General features: G+C 48.6%; 1 protein-coding gene across 1 annotated transcript in view; it reads left to right on the top strand.

Annotated features, from left to right (window-relative positions):
- Window positions 1-15647, top strand: part of LOC309973524 (small ribosomal subunit protein uS7m-like) — a gene marked incomplete at its 5' end in the record, with an annotated part of 44949 nt that continues 29302 nt past the window's right edge. Inside the window, one exon of the mRNA XM_082857812.1 lies at window positions 1-102. Coding sequence (XP_082713938.1) covers window positions 1-102 — 102 coding nt within the window. The remainder of the gene's footprint in view (window positions 103-15647) is intronic.

The raw sequence follows: 15647 nt of genomic DNA on the forward strand, positions 1-15647 counted from the left end.
ATGCCCTCAGGACATCAGAGTGGAGAACTGCACAGAGCCCAGGCCCCTGGGGATTGTGCAGCTGTCCTCTCCACCAGAATGGCCTACATCCAGGCCTATTGTGTAAGGAAGAAGTAAACTTCTGTCTTGTTTATTTCTCTAAGCCATTGTTATTTGGGGTTCACTGTCATTCACAGCTAAACCTAATTACATATACCTGATAATGTAACCTCCCCTTCTTCTGTGGTCCACCTTTGGCAGGGGTAACATGAGAAGCACAGAACAGATTCCAGATTGTGAAAGCGGGCTCACTAGGGCAACCGTCTCCATCCTTATCAGCTGGGCTCTGTAATCGAGTCACCTGCAGCAGGTGGGGAGGATGACTTGGTTGCAGGTGTGGGACTGGGGTTTTCACTTGCTGTTTCCGGGAGGACCACAGAGAGCTGCTGGCAGGTGCCCATCACATAATGATACTCTAGGGGCTGCATCTTCCCCACCTGCCCAGACCCTATTCCCTAGGTCTCTTCTCTAGACTAAGATTTTTTTTAATCTTACAGATTTCTAGAGTTAATTAGGGCTGAGAGATATATTAAAAGTCATCTAGCCAAGTGTCTTCAAGCTTTTTGTTAGAGACTTCATTAATACAGAAATACATTTTGTACATTGCTTACACACATGGGTCTATGATTGACGTAAAGTTTCACAAAAAAATACTAACCCTTACTATGTACAATGCACTGATATTTTCTGTTTTTTTTTTTTTTTAATTTGCTGATCACAATCCACTAAACTGATCTCACAACTTGCTAATGGGTGACAACTGGCAGCTTGAAAGACAGTGATGTGATCCAATATTCCCATATGACAGGTAAGAAAGCTGAGGCGTTGGAAGGGGAAGCCATCTGCTGAGGTCACAGGGTAGTTTAGAGGCAGAGCTTGGCTCAGAAACCAGGTCTTAGATCTTGGTCACTGGTGGGCTGTGAGTCATTCCCAATGTCCCCTTCAGCTCCAGGCACTGGGATGTTTCCAGCTCCTGGCAGGACCCCCCCTCGCTCCAGCCCTTGCCACTCTCTTCTTTCTCTCTCTCTAGCCTGTGCTGCTTCCCTGCATCTTTCCCCCACATTCAGACATTTTCAATCCCTGTGCAGCATGGGTGGTACAATTTCTTGGCACCCAGGTCGTGGGGAAATGGGGGTTCCCTGGGTGGCTGAATGAGGGGCTGCTGAGGATCCCGGGATGAATGAGCCCTGAACGGATGGTCTGAGCAGCCTTGAGCAAGGTCTCAGCATCTCTGTAGAAGGGGACAGTGAAAGCAAACATCCTCCCTTGTAGGGCTTTTGTTGGGATCCCACGTGTGCCCATCACTAGGGCCTGGCCCTCTGGCAGGGGGATACAAATGCCTTAGGATCCCACACATAATGGCACCAGCAACACAGGATAGAGGAGAGTTTGAGCTTTCTCATGGGCTGCCATTGAGGGCCTCAGATGTGCAGACACTGTTAAGCATGTGTGAGCATGTGTCCTTTCATAGTTACAAACCCTTCTATGTTGTCATTCTCATTTCACAGATGAGTGATTTGAAAGTCCAGTCAGGTGATGTCACTTGCCAAATATCACTTGCTCAGGCAGAGCCTGGCCTGAGCCCAGACTGGGAGCTGGTGCGGCCTGACCACACGCAATTTCCACGCTGCCACCCTGCAGCCAGCTGAGGTCATGGTGGTGGCATGACCTGGGCACAGTTCCAGGAAGCTGCCAGAGAGAAAGGGCCACCCACAGCTTCCTCCCCGCCTCGACATTATATGGTCAGCATGAGAGGAGAGGAAGGAAGAAGGATTCTGGGCCCCCTTCACTTCCAGAGAGAGTTTAGGATCTCTTAGACCCTCACTGAGTCCAAGGATCATTTGGAGAATTCATATTAGCCTAAGCCCCACCCCTGACCCACGAAATCAGGATCTCGATCTCTGCGTTAGGGACAGCGTTGATTTTTTTCCCTTAACCTCTCCTGGTGATTCTAATTCGGAGCCAGAGCCAGGACTGAGAATCACTGCCTTAGGCCTACATAGCGTTTATACTAATCAAAGCTCCTTTCAGTGAATTCTCTCCCCTGAGCCACACAGCTGCTCTGGGAGGGAGGCAGATGGGGCAGTCACCATCTCCTGTTTACAAAGGAGGAAAACAGGCTGAGAGAGACGAGTGCAGACTCCTTCGGAATCCCCCTCAGCCCCTACCAGAGACCTGAGTCCCCGTTCCTTACTTCAGCAATCCAGTGACCTGGGTCCCCGTTCCTTACTTCCTCACTCCAGCTCACACCCCAGGCCAACACGTGGGCCCTGGGGAAGGAACCATTGCTCCAGCTGTGGAGCGCAGCCCAGCAGGGTGGAGGCTAAGCCGAGAAGTTCTCTGAGGTGAACAGAGCAGCACGGACACAGCGCAGGGGCTTGGAAATGGGGAAAGAGCCGCTGGCATCCCAGCTCCCAGGAAAGGGCTTCTGTGCAGACCCACAGCCCAGAACGGCACGGGTCCTCTGCACACTGGGGCTTGAGGCCAGAGAGGGTAAGTCCTGAAGCCAGCGCTCTGCCCAGCAAAGCGGCTGGCGGGAAAGCGTACCATCCCAACGGGACAGGGCGTCAGTCCCCAGCACAGAGGTTCTGGCCTCCTGCAGGCAGAGGTCTGCATCCAGGTTGGAACCTTGGGGATCCTGCCTCTGACCCAGGGCCTCCGAGTGGCTTCAAGGATGGGGAACAATGCTTCCCCTCCACACTGGGCCCAGCGTCTGTGTCCACAGCCTGCATTCCTGTCTGGCGTGGGGCTCTGGCCTCGGTGCCTGGCAGGCAGATGGTGCCCGACCACTCTGTGCAGAAGGCTGCCAGGCCTTCCTCCACCACATCATCCCCCACTCCGGGAGGCGGAGTAACCGCACACCCCGGATTCCAACATGAACCTTAACTTGGGAGCTAGACGCAGCCCTCTCAGACCAGCACGCTGCGACCCTGATAGTCCCCTGGGTCACACGTGCTCAACCACCCACGTTTCTTTTCCTGTTCCCTCCGCCCAGAACACTCCTCATTCCACAAAACTACTTTTTTTAAAAAAATTAATTAATTTGTTTTTTTGGCTGCATTGGGTCTTCACTGCTGCGCGTGGGCTTTCTCTCGTTGTGGCGAGCGCGGGCTACTCTTCATTGCGGTGTGTGGGCTTCTCATTGAGGTGGCTTCTCTTGTTGCAGAGCACGGGCTCTAAGTACACGGGCTTCAGTAGTTGTGTCACGTGGGCCCAGTAGTTGTGGCTCGTGGGCTCTAGAGCACAGGCTCAGTAGTTGTGGCACATGGGCTTAGTTGCTCTGCGGCATGTGGGATCTTCCCAGACCAGGGCTTGAAGCCGTGTCCCCTGCATTGGCAGGCGGATTCTTAAGCACTGCACCACCAGGGAAGCCCCCACAAAACTACTTCTGACTGAGTCCAACTCATCGTCCATACCAAGTGCCACCTGTGTCCCAGGGTCTTTCCTACCCCAAACCATGGCCAAGATTAATCCCCTCCTCCTCTTGGCCCCCTGGCTCTTGCTTGGATTTGTAACACAGCCTAATGACAATCCACTTCGAGCCCCACGAGGGCAGAGACCGCAGCTCATGATCTCTGTGCTCCACCGCGCCTCGTGGCTCTTTCCCTGGGTGTCCAGTAAGTGAACCCGTTCATTCAGGAACCATTTTCTGAAACCTGCTTGGCTGACTGACCAGGATGGGCCAGGAACTCAGGTGTGAGAGCTTCAAAGGAGTGAAGGTGTTTCCCTGTCTCTCTTTTTAAAAATTTGATTTTCTCTGAACTGACCATCGTCCACATTTCACTGTGACCTTAGAACATCTGGTGGATCCAGAAGTTGAGCCTTAAGAGCTCAATTCCATGAGTCACAGGCACTGACACACTGGGCTCCTCAGGATGTCATGCAGGTCTCCCGGTGGGCAGGCTGCTGTGGGTGCGCATGCCCCCAGAGGGTGAGCCTCTGCTGGGGCCCATTGCTCTCTGTCCCGGGTGCCCTTTCATGGTGAGAGAGCTGTCAGTACTGGCAGGAGCCTGGAAGTCTATCCATTTCAAGCCCTTTGTCTTGAATCGGGAGCCTGAGGCTCAGCGGCAGCAGAGGCTCAGGCTCAAATGAGGAACCAGGTTCAGTACTGCTTTCCTGTGTCGCAGACGTCACCCGCACTCATGGATAAGCTCGGCTCTGATAGTAGGACACAGTGGAAAGGGTGCTACTAGAACCGAGTCTGGGCCCTGCTATCAGCTTTCTGTGGGACCCCGGTAAGTGTCTGTACCTTCCTGGGCCACCATCTCCTCCAGAGGGAGGGAGATGGCCTGGCTGACAGCTGGCATCCCCTCTTGCTAAAGTCTACAGGATCCAAAGCTCCCTTTCTTAGCAACCCAGCACTGCTGCATGCTCACGGGAGGAAGCTGGGGATAAGGGAATGGTCCTTTTTGCTGCCACCCTGTCCTGGTCGTTGTGACTTCTGAAGTAACCAGCATTGCCCGTTTGCATCGTGCTCAGCGATTTCTTGGGCAAACCTTCCTGCAGACCTAACCACCATTCACAGTATTTTACCGGTTTGACTCTTGCCTTGTTTGGATTTGGTGTAGCTGCCAAACCACTGGGCAGAGCACCCATGACAGGCAATAATTAGCCTGCTGCTTAGCAGGGGCGCCGTCAAATCGAGCCCAGTCCTCAAAGTGACCTCAGAGCCAGAGAACCTGAGCTCCCCAGCAGTGATTTTTCACCCCCGTCCCAGGGGCCGCTGGTAGGAACTGTCCTCGGCACACCTGCTCCCTTCTGCTCCTGGCGGTTCCAGCTCACCAAGTCACTTTTAAAGAGCTTGCTGGTGCTTCTGGATGTGTAGTTTACTTAGGAGAATTCCGGCGCTGCCGATGGTTTCTTTTAAATCAACTCACATGCTGTCACTCCCTCCCTCCCTTGTAGCCCTGAGATGCACTTTTCTTTGCCAGAGTGACTGACAGCTGGTAAAACTGCACTGAGAAACACAGAAAGCAGGTACCAACTGGCTTGAAAAGGCAAAGCTTGTCTGTCTGTCTAAGGGGACGTGACCTCCAGCTGCGCTGAAGACCCTGCCCATTATTCAGGACTCCATCCCAAACACGCTCTATCTCCGGGACCATGCTAGAGGGAATAGGCAGCCACTGAGAAAGAGAACCCTAAAATATCAAGGTCTAGCCTTCAGAGTTTCCAAGGCAGCTGTCCCGAACTGGACATTCTTGCCTCTCAGTCGGCCCAGAAGCATGGGCATCCAGCGGGGGCTGGCAGAGAAGATTCCATGTACTCACCAGACATGTTTCACCTTCCTTTGCCTCCTCTCTGGGTTCGTCTGGGAATGGCACAGATGGTGTGGGGAGACTGGCCGCTGGGATCACCTTACCATTTATAGAAGCTTCTCCTACACACCCCAGTGAGAGTCCTAATGAGGTGGGTGAGGCACCCACCTCATTACAGGTCCTTCCTGTAGTACCTGTAAGCGTTTCACTAACCACATACTTGTCACCCAATGGAAGGTCATGCTGCTTGTGCAAGACCAGCTTGGGGAAAAGAAGGGAGGTAAGAAAAAACATGCAGAGTTTGAGTTTATGATTTTTTTTTCAAGATGAGCAACTTCCTGGATCGTAGGGTTTAGGAAATGATGTCAGGTTTTTCTCTCTTTCTTTTTACGGTACGCGGGCCTCTCACTGTTGTGGCCTCTCCCGTTGCGGAGCACAGGCTCCAGACGTGCAGGCTCAGCAGCCATGGCTCACGGGCCCAGCCGCTCCGTGGCATGTGGGATCCTCCCGGACCGGGGCACGAACCCGTGTCCCCTGCATCGGCAGGCAGGCTCTCAACCGCTGCGTCACCAGGGAAGCCCGATGTCATGCTTTTCTTGAAGTAGTTTGTCCAGAGCTGATGCTGAGAAGTCCCTTGCGGAGGTCAAAGAAATGTCTCCCCAGAATGCAGAGCAGAAAATTGCCTAGTCCTTTCTCACCATCTGCACACGCTGATGGTCTCCACTTGCATGAGGGGTGTGAGTTGCTCATCACGGTTCACTGTTCAGGTTGCAGTGTGCCAGAAAGTGCATTTGATTTGGGGTTAGAAGCACTCAGTTCCGATGCTGGCTGGGTCCTGGGCTATCACTAAACCTTGAAACCTTGGAAGCCTCGTCTGACTAGAGTGGAGGCATGCCCACCCTTCTCAACTCGATAAGTGGGGGAATAATCAAATAGGTGATGTGAGTGGGAAGTGCACGGATGTGCACCATAATGGATTAAATCCAGTTGTCACCTGGAATCAAATGTCGGTTTGATTCAGATGTGGGGAGGGGCAGGGGGGGGACTGTTCTTTTTAATGAGGCAGTGGGGACAGCCCCTGAACCTGTAGCTGTGGCATGCTTTCATTCTGGCTCTGCCATGTACTCTCCGTAACACTGGAGGGTAAGTCACGGACCATCTCTGAGCCTAGCTTCTATACTGGTTACATAAAGGAGAGGGAGACTCTCATTCTACGTATTTTATTTGCTTGTTTGTTGTTTTAAGGGGATATATTTTTCAAAAGATCCTATTGTGGCTGTTTACAAGTTCCAAGGTTTCCTGTGACAGACAAGGGACTGTTAAAACGTGATAGCGCTCCAAGGGTCCATGACAGAGTGGAGATTCCCAAGGCTTCCCCCAGGCTGGAGGGGGAGGGAAGCACCAGGACATGGTTAGGGCGTTAGGGAGAAGGTGGGAATGCTGGATCTTGAGAGAAGTGAGAGTGAATAGACAGGTGGACGGGGAAAGAGGCATCCGCATTGTGTCTCTGTACTCTGGGCTCCCACAGCACTTGGTACATCTTAGGGCCTCTCTTACCAAATGCATCTCCCTGCACTGGGGCAATCTGGTTAGGTCTGTCCCCATCACTCACTCTCTGAAGGTCCAGGCTGTGTGTTATCCACATCTTCTCAGAACAGAGCATAGGCTTGTCACACGGCAGAAGCACACATATTTTTGAATGAGTGGATCAAACAATCAGTGTAAAGGTGGAAATAATTACCATCAATGTAGAGCCCACCCTGGGCAGGCACTGTCTAAACGCTTCACATGTATTACCTTTTCTTGTCTTCAGATCAGTCTTATGGCATGGGTACCATTACTTTTGCTATCTTACGGGAGGGAGAAATGGGTTAACACAAGTCTGTGTGACCAGGAGATTCACACCCATATGTGAGCGACTCCAGAGCCCATCTGCTTAACCTGGAGGTTGGCCGCCTAAGTGACGTGGGACCTCAGCCTTTCCCAGGCCTCTGGCGGCTCTGCACCCATGGCCCCGTGGACTGTGGCCACTGTTGGCTCTGGCAGATGACTCGGAAGAGAGCAGAGTGTAGAGAGGTAATGGCGGGGAGAGCTGGCCCCAGCAGCAGCTGGGTGTGTGGCATGCATCCTGGCCCCTGCCGTGGCACTGGCTGGGACTCTGGGCAAGGCCCTCACTATGCTGAGTCAGTCCTGCCAGAAACCCCGAGAGCTGCGTGATTCCAAGGGGATGAGTGGATGTGAAGGGCTGCACAAGCCCTCAAGTGAGGGATAAAGAAATGGGGGGAGGGGCTGCTTATTATTACTACTGCTGTTGTTGGCCTGGCAGCCAAGAATTGGACCCAGGGCATCCTTTTCAGTGACCTGGCAGGAAAAACTGACAAGGGGACAGGGAGGCAGTGCTGCCCTTGAAGAATCCTGAAGTCACGCAGACCGGGGTCCAAACTCGGCTGTGCCACCACCTCAACTCTTGGAGCCTCTGTTCCCTCATCAGTAAAGCTGAGATACAAGCCCCACGAGGATCGAAGGAGAGCATGAATACAAGTGCTCGGCATCACGTCTGGCACCACTCAGCATAACACGGTAGCACTGATGCTATTGGTATGCTCATTGCCCGTACAGCACCCCGCAGTAACGAGTGTCATAGATTTCGCGATGGGACCCACAGTGTGGACAGTGGTGCCTGCCCACCGGCCCCTTGGTTTCCCCTTGGAAAGATCTGTAGCTGATCAGTCTTGACCCCAGGGTGGTGTGGTAGAAAGATGCCCAAGTTGGATTCAGAGGAGCCCAACTAAACACCGGGCTCTGGGGCTTGCCCACTGTGTGACTTTGGCAGAATCCTTTTCCTTCTCTGAGCCTCAGTTTCCTCATCAGCCTATGCACACACCTCCCAGTGCTGTTGTGAGGTTCAGAACTCTGAAATCGTAGATATGACACTCCCCTATAGAAGGGTGGTGCCGGCGTCCCTCCGCCCTGCCTGCCGCTCTGGCCCGGCTCCCTGCAGCCTGCTAACTGCCCAGCAGTGGGGCCTTGCCTCCTTGCTCTGAGCTGACTTCACATTAGCTGCTGGAGGATTGTACCACGGCCACAGATGCAGCCACAGCCCCAGCCTGCAGGCGGGGGTAATGCTGTAATTGGCATGCTGTGTCACAATTTCAGCTAATGATTTTCAATTCACAGGTGGAGTCACCCAGCCACACGCATGATGAAATTCCTGCTTGGCCACCCTTTCTGCACCTCAGACTCCATTAGGATGGAACATGCAAATATGGGCTTTAAAAAAAAAGGAGACGCTATTTGATCATTTGCCTTTTTTTCTCCCTCTAATTAAGGGATTTAGAGTTGCTGAAGATTTCACTACACGTGTAAAGGTACAAAACCTTATGAGAAGTCATCTACTCAGCCTTTTTCCCAGTGTAAGAATCCCCTTTCCTGACACATTTCTCTTGAAAACTCCGGTGACAGGGAACTCACAGTCTCAAAGCAGCCCATACACGAACCAGACAGCTCTGGCTGTAACATCCATTTCTGGGATGATTCTGTTTAAGGCATATCTTCCCCCATTTCATAGGAGTTCTGTGAAGGCAGGAGCTTTTTTCCAGATCCATCACTGCGCCATCCCCAGTGCATCACTGTGCCCAGAGCACACCGTGGGCTCTCAGGAACTGGGGTTTAAAGTGCGTTGAAAGGACCAGAAAGTTCTTCTCCTTTGAACTGAGAATCTGTCTCCTTAGAGCTTCTGCCCATTGATCCTCGCTGCTTCTCCCCACCCCTCACTGATCCCACCTGAGTCCCCCATCCCCCTCTTCACCCAACAACCATCGTGTTCTCCCCCAAGTCTGGCAAACACCCCCATCTCTCCCAATAAGTCTATTCTTCTCTAGGTTAGACGTTCGTCTCTCCAACCATTTTTAGTGAGTCATGATTTAGAGGCCTCTCCTCTTGATGAGATCATGTGCTCCCCTCTTCCGAAAGCTTCGATGGCTCCCAGTGGCTCCCCATGGCCTATCACAGCTCAAGTTCCTTAGTCTGGCATTCACTTCAGCGAATGCCCGGCTTAATTCTGTTTTTTTCTACCACTCTTACACGAACTCTCCTATTCAGCAAAGCATGTCTAATCATTTTTCCTGGAACCCCACATGATTGTCCCTGCCTCTATACCTGTTTATAAAATGCCCCTGCCTGGAACACCTTCCCTATTCCTACTGTATCAAGGTCTTATCACTTCCAAGGCCCAAAGCAAGTGTCTCCTCTCCTCCTGGTCATTCCAGTATGTTGTGGAAAAAGGGTTTGTGATGAAACAAGCAAACCTAGGTTTGAGCCCCAGACACATTTCATGAGCACATATCCTTATAATCACATGGACCTTGGGCAGATCACTTAACATCTCTGAGCCTAAGGTTCCTCCTCTGAAAAATGGGTATGATGATGCCAGCACTGCTCACCCTCCAGAGCGTTCTGAGGAATCGTGTGATGATACACGTAAAAGCTCTTTGTAAATGACAAGGTACATTGACTTCTCTCCGTGTGAGCCTCTGGAACTTGTCCAGTGTCATGCATCAGGCACCTAACGATACACGATCTGACTCTGTTAGCGACGTTTCCTCAGGAGGGGAGTGTGTGAGTCTGCATGGCTGGCCACCGTTTCCTGACACCAGGCCTTGTGCCAAGTGTTTCACATCAGTTGACTTTTAAACCTCGCAACAATCCTCCCAGGGAGATAGTACAATTCCATTTTATAAATAAGAAACCAGAGGCTTAGTTAGAGAAACTAAGGAACTTGACAAGGGTACACAGCTAACAAGTAGCAAAGCAGGATCTGAACCCGGGTCTGCTGGACAGCAGAGGCCTATCTATGTTACCCTGTCTCTGATGAATCCTCCAGTTCAGTGACACCAGGGTGTCTCTGGGTCTTGCCTTCAGGATATTGTTGTTACTGATACTGGTGACAATGATGTTAACTCAAGGCTGGACAGAAGGAAGGGCCCCTTCGGAACTAATATCAAAGCCTCGACTTCAATGTGTTTATGTCCAAATTTTCCACTCCCACCCAAACAAACAAATAAAGCAAAACCTTGGAGGGAGAGTAGACTTGTAAAAGTCCCTCACAGTTCATGTCAGTGCTCATTTCACGCAATGTCTGTCGGAGGGGTGGGAACTGGTCAGGACTGGAGACTCCAAGCCCTCAGGAAGAGAGGGAGCAGCTTAGGGAGAAGCTGAACTTGTTTTAAAAGCAGAAACTCGTAAGAGCTGGAAAGAGCTGCAGAACAAGTGATGGCCACCGATTGCGGAGATTAAAAAGAGTTATTTATTGAGGGGGAGGCAGGAAAAGACCAGAGAGAGCCAGTCCAGGCAGAGGAGAGCGGGTAGCCTTCTCAGGAAAAGACTGCACGTGAGTTTATGGGAAGCACCAGCGCGAAGACAGTGGGAGAGGGTGGGGGAGGCCAGCTCTGCCCGGAAACAGGCTGAGGACACGATCCTCGGGCATGAGGAAGGGACATCAGAAGGCAGCCCCGCTCAGCGCATCCGTGATGCCTCTTGACGGAAGGGTTGGTTCACTCTGTCAAGCTGTCACTCAGCCACCTGTGAGTGTGTGGCTGAAAAACCAAACAAGGAAGAGAAGAAGCCACCACCAGAAGGCTGGCGGTGTGCACAAGAGCACAGGCACGAAGAGCATGCCAGGGAACAAGAGCACAGAGGGCAGGTCCCGGGGTTTGCCTGCCAGGAAACAAGAGCACAGAGGGCAGGTGCCGGGGTTTGCCTGCCAGGAAACAAGAGCACAGAGGGCAGGTCCCGGGGTTTGCCTGCCAGGAAACAAGAGCACAGAGGGCAGGTCCCGGGGTTTGCCTGCCAGGAAACAAGAGCACAGAGGGCAGGTGCCGGGGTTTGCCTGCCAGGAAACAAGAGCACAGAGGGCAGGTCCTGGGGTTTGCCTGCCAGGAAACAAGAGCACAGAGGGCAGGTCCCGGGGTTTGCCTGCCAGGAAACAAGAAGGACAGAGGGCAGGTCCCCGGGGAGTTGCATAAGTCCTCAGAAAGGAAGTGGCCCAGAAAGTTCATTCAGCCCAAACCTGCCTTTTACATATGGGAGAACTGAGGCCTTTGGAGAAATGATTTGCCTATGGTCACAGGATAAACTGGCCTGGCCTCAGAACTAGAAGAGCATTGAAGGTCATTTGTCTCACTTCTTCCTTCCACCAAAGAGAACAGTGAGCCCCAACACCTGGAACTAGGATGCGGGCTTCCCTGCTTGCCACACTCTGCTCTACCTGCTGCCATTTTGGTCCGTTCCTTTTTTTCAGTTAAGAAACCCATCTTAGAAAGGCCTCAAGAGTCGGATATGCAAGATTAAGGAAATATTTTTCAATCTTATCAATAGCAGCAAATATTATTAACATTGTTAAATATTTGTACAATTATCACAACATTTGCTTTTATATTCACCATCTCCCCTGATACTTACTGGGCTCCTAGGAGCAGATTTTAGTACAACTGCCATGTTATAAGGAAGAGAATGGAGGCCCAGATAGATTCTGTGTCTTAGCAGAAGCCAGACTCAAATCTAAACCTTTGACTCCTAATTTCATCCTCCTTCTTCTCCACCTCATGTCAAGTGCTAATATGGACAAATTCTTAGAAAGGCATGACCTTCTGAGACTGAACCAGGAAGAAATAGAAAATATAAACAGACCAATCACAAGCACTGAAATTGAAACTGTGATTAAAAATCTTCCAACAAACAAAAGTGCAGGACCAGATGGATTCACAGACGAATTCTATCCAACATTTAGAGAAGAGCTAACACTTATTCTTCTCAAACTCTTCCAAAATATAGCAGAGGGAGGAACACTCCCAAACTCATTCTACAAGGTCACCATCACCCTGATACCAAAACAAGACAAAGATGTCATAAAAAAAGAAAACTACAGGCCAATATCACTGATGAATATAGATGCAAAAATCCTCAACAAAATACTAGCAAACAGAATCCAGCAGCACATTAAAAGGATCATACACCATGATCAAGTGGGGTTTATCCCAGAAATGCAAGGATTCTTCAGTATACGCAAATCAATCAATGTGATACACCACATTAACAAACTGAAGGATAAAAACCGTACAATAATCTCAGTAGATGCAGAAAAAAGCTTTTGACAATATCCAAAACCCATTTATGATAAAAACTCTCCAGAAAGTAGGCATAGAGGGAACTTAACTCAACATGATAAAGGCCATATATGACAAACCCACAGCCAACATTGTTCTCAATGTTGAAAAACTGAAACCATTTCCACTAAGATCATGAACAAGACAAGGTTGCCCACTTTCACCACTATTATTCAACATAGTTTTGGAAGTTTTAGCCACACCAATCAGAGACAAAAAAGAAATAAAAGGAATCCAAATTGGAAAAGAAGAAGTAAACCTGTCACTGTTTGCAGATGACATGACGCTATACATAAAGAATCCTAAAGATGCTACCAGAAAACTATTAGAGCTAATTAATGAATTTGGTAAAGTAGCAGGTTACAAAATTAATGCACAGATATCTCTTGCATTCCTGTACACTAATGATGAAAACTCTGAAGGAAGAATTAAGGAAACACTCCCATTTACCACTGCAACAAAAAGAATATAATACCTAGGAATAAACCTACCTAAGGAGACAAAAGACCTGTATGCAGAAAACTATAAGACACTGATGAAAGAAATTAAAGATGATACCAACAGATGGAGAGATATACCATGTTCCTGGATTGGAAGAGTCAACATTGTGAAAATGACTCTACTACCCAAAGCAATCTACAGATTCAATGCAATCCCTATCAAACTACCACTGGCATTTTTCACAGAATAGAACAAAAAATTTCACAATTTGTATGGAAACACAAAAGACCCCGAATAGCCAAAGCAATCTTGGGAAAGAAAAACAGAGCTGTAGGAACTAGACTTCCTGACTTCAGACTATACAACAAAGCTACAATAATCAAGACAGTATGGTACTGTCACAAAAAAGGAAATAGAGATCAATGGAACAGCATAGAGAGCCCAGAGGTAAACCCACGCACATATGGTCACCTTATCTTTGATAAAGGAGGCAAGAATATACAATGGAGAAAAGACAGCCTCTTCAATAAGTGGTGCTGGGAAAACTGGACAGCTACATGTAAAAGTATGAAATTAGAATACTCCCTAACACCATACATAAAAATAAACGCAAAATGGCTTAAAGACCTAAATGTAAGGTCAGACACTATAATACTCTTAGAGGAAAACATAGGCAGAACACTCTATGACATAAATCACAGCAAGATCCTTTTGGAGCTACCTCCTAGAGAAAAGGAAATAAAAACAAAAATAAACAAATGGGACCTAGTGAAACTTAAAAGTTTTTGCACAGCAAAGGAAACCATAAACAAGACGAAAAGACAACCCTCAGAATGGGGGAAAATATTTGCAAATGAAGCAACTGATAAAGAAGTAATCTCCAAAATTTACAAGCAGCTCATGCAACTTAATATCAAAAATCCAAACAACCCAATCCAAAAATGGGCAGAAGACCTAACTAGACATTTCTCCAAAGAAGATATACAGATTGCCAACAAACACATGAAAGGATGCTCAACATCACTAATCATTAGAGAAATGCAAATCAAAACTACAGTGAGGTATCACCTCACACCAGTCAGAATGGCCATCATCAAAAAATCTAGAAACATTAAATGCTGGAGAGGGTGTGGAGAAAAGGGAACCCTCTTGCATTGTTGATGGGCATGTAAATTGATACAACCACTATGGAGAACAGTATGGAGGTTCCTTAAAAAACTAAAAATAAAATTACCATATGACTCAGCAATCCCACTACTGGGCATATACCCTGAAAAAACCCGTAATTCAAAAAGAGTCATGTACCACAGTGTTCACTGCAGCACTATTTACAATAGCCAGGACATGGAAGCAACCTAAGTCTCCATCGACAGATGAATGGACAAAGAAGATGTGACACATATATACAATGGAATATTACTCAGCCATAAAAAGAAACGAAACTGAGTTATTTGTAGTGAGGTGGATGGACCTAGAGACTGTCCTACAGAGTGAAGTAAGTCAGAAAGAGAAAAACAAATGCCGTATGCTAACACATATATATGGAATCTAAGAAAAATGTTCTGAAGAACCTAGAGGCAGGACAGGAATAAAGATGCAGACATAAAGAATGGGCTTGAGGACATGGGGAGGGGGAAGGATAAGTTGGGACAAAGTGAGAGAGTGGCATTGACATCTATACAGTATCAAATGTAAAATAGCTAGTGGGAAGCAGCTACGTAGCACAGGGAGATGAGCTCGGTGCTTTGTTACCACCTAGAGGGGTGGGATAGGGAGGGTCGGAGGGAGGCTTAAGAGGGAGGGGATATGGGGACATATGTATACGTATAGCTGATTCACTTTGTTATACAGCAGCAACTAACAGAACAATGTAAAGCAATTATACTCCAGTAAAGATGTTAAAAAAATAATAACAACAATAAATGGAAAAAAAGATGTTTAAGCTCACTCACGTGCTGGATGCTTAGAGTAACTTGTATGTACAGCGTTTCACTTTATTTTTACCACCTGACATAACGTAAGTTACTTGACTATAAATGTGATTTACGCAGAATCTAAAGGTTTGGGAAGAGGTGAAGAGCTGTCCAGGGGAGTGAAGTGGGGAAGGCATGGGCTGGGCTGGGAGTCCATAGCTTCAGGCGGCTCTGTCTGGCCCCAGCCCTGCTGCTCACCCACAGGCGGGCTCAGAGCCAGACGCCCCCTCTCAGGGCCCATCTCCCCAGCCTCCAAAGTGTTAAGAGAATTGAGGTGTTTAGTTTACACAGGCACTGCCTCTAACCTGGGCCCTTCCCATGGTGCCTGAAGAATCAACAGATCTTCCACAGAGGTCTCGAAAGACAAGAAGAAAGATTAGAGGGAGGGGCAAATATTTTTCTATATTCCATGCATTCATCCACCTCACATTTATTATGTCCACCATGTGCAAGGCTCTCTTTAGACATTTTGGAAAATTCAAACATAAACACATTTCATGAAGGGCAATTTGTACCAAAACCTTTAAAAGTATACATATACAAGTGCATATAACAAAATGATCCATAAATTTGTTAATAAAAGGAAATATTTTGGAAAAAATGTAAATGTTCAATAATAGGAAATTTATTAACTTGTGGCAGATCCATACATTATGCAGGTATTAAAAGGGATGATGTAGATACATGAGAATTTGACACTGAAAGATGTTCATGTTTTAAAAAACAGTATGTAAGGGCTTCCCTGGTGAGCAGTGGTTGAGAGTCTGCCTGCCGAT

This window comes from Leucopleurus acutus (genome assembly GCF_964270905.1).
Source record: "Leucopleurus acutus genome assembly, chromosome: 16".
NCBI classification, from domain to species: Eukaryota; Metazoa; Chordata; class Mammalia; order Artiodactyla; family Delphinidae; genus Leucopleurus; species Leucopleurus acutus.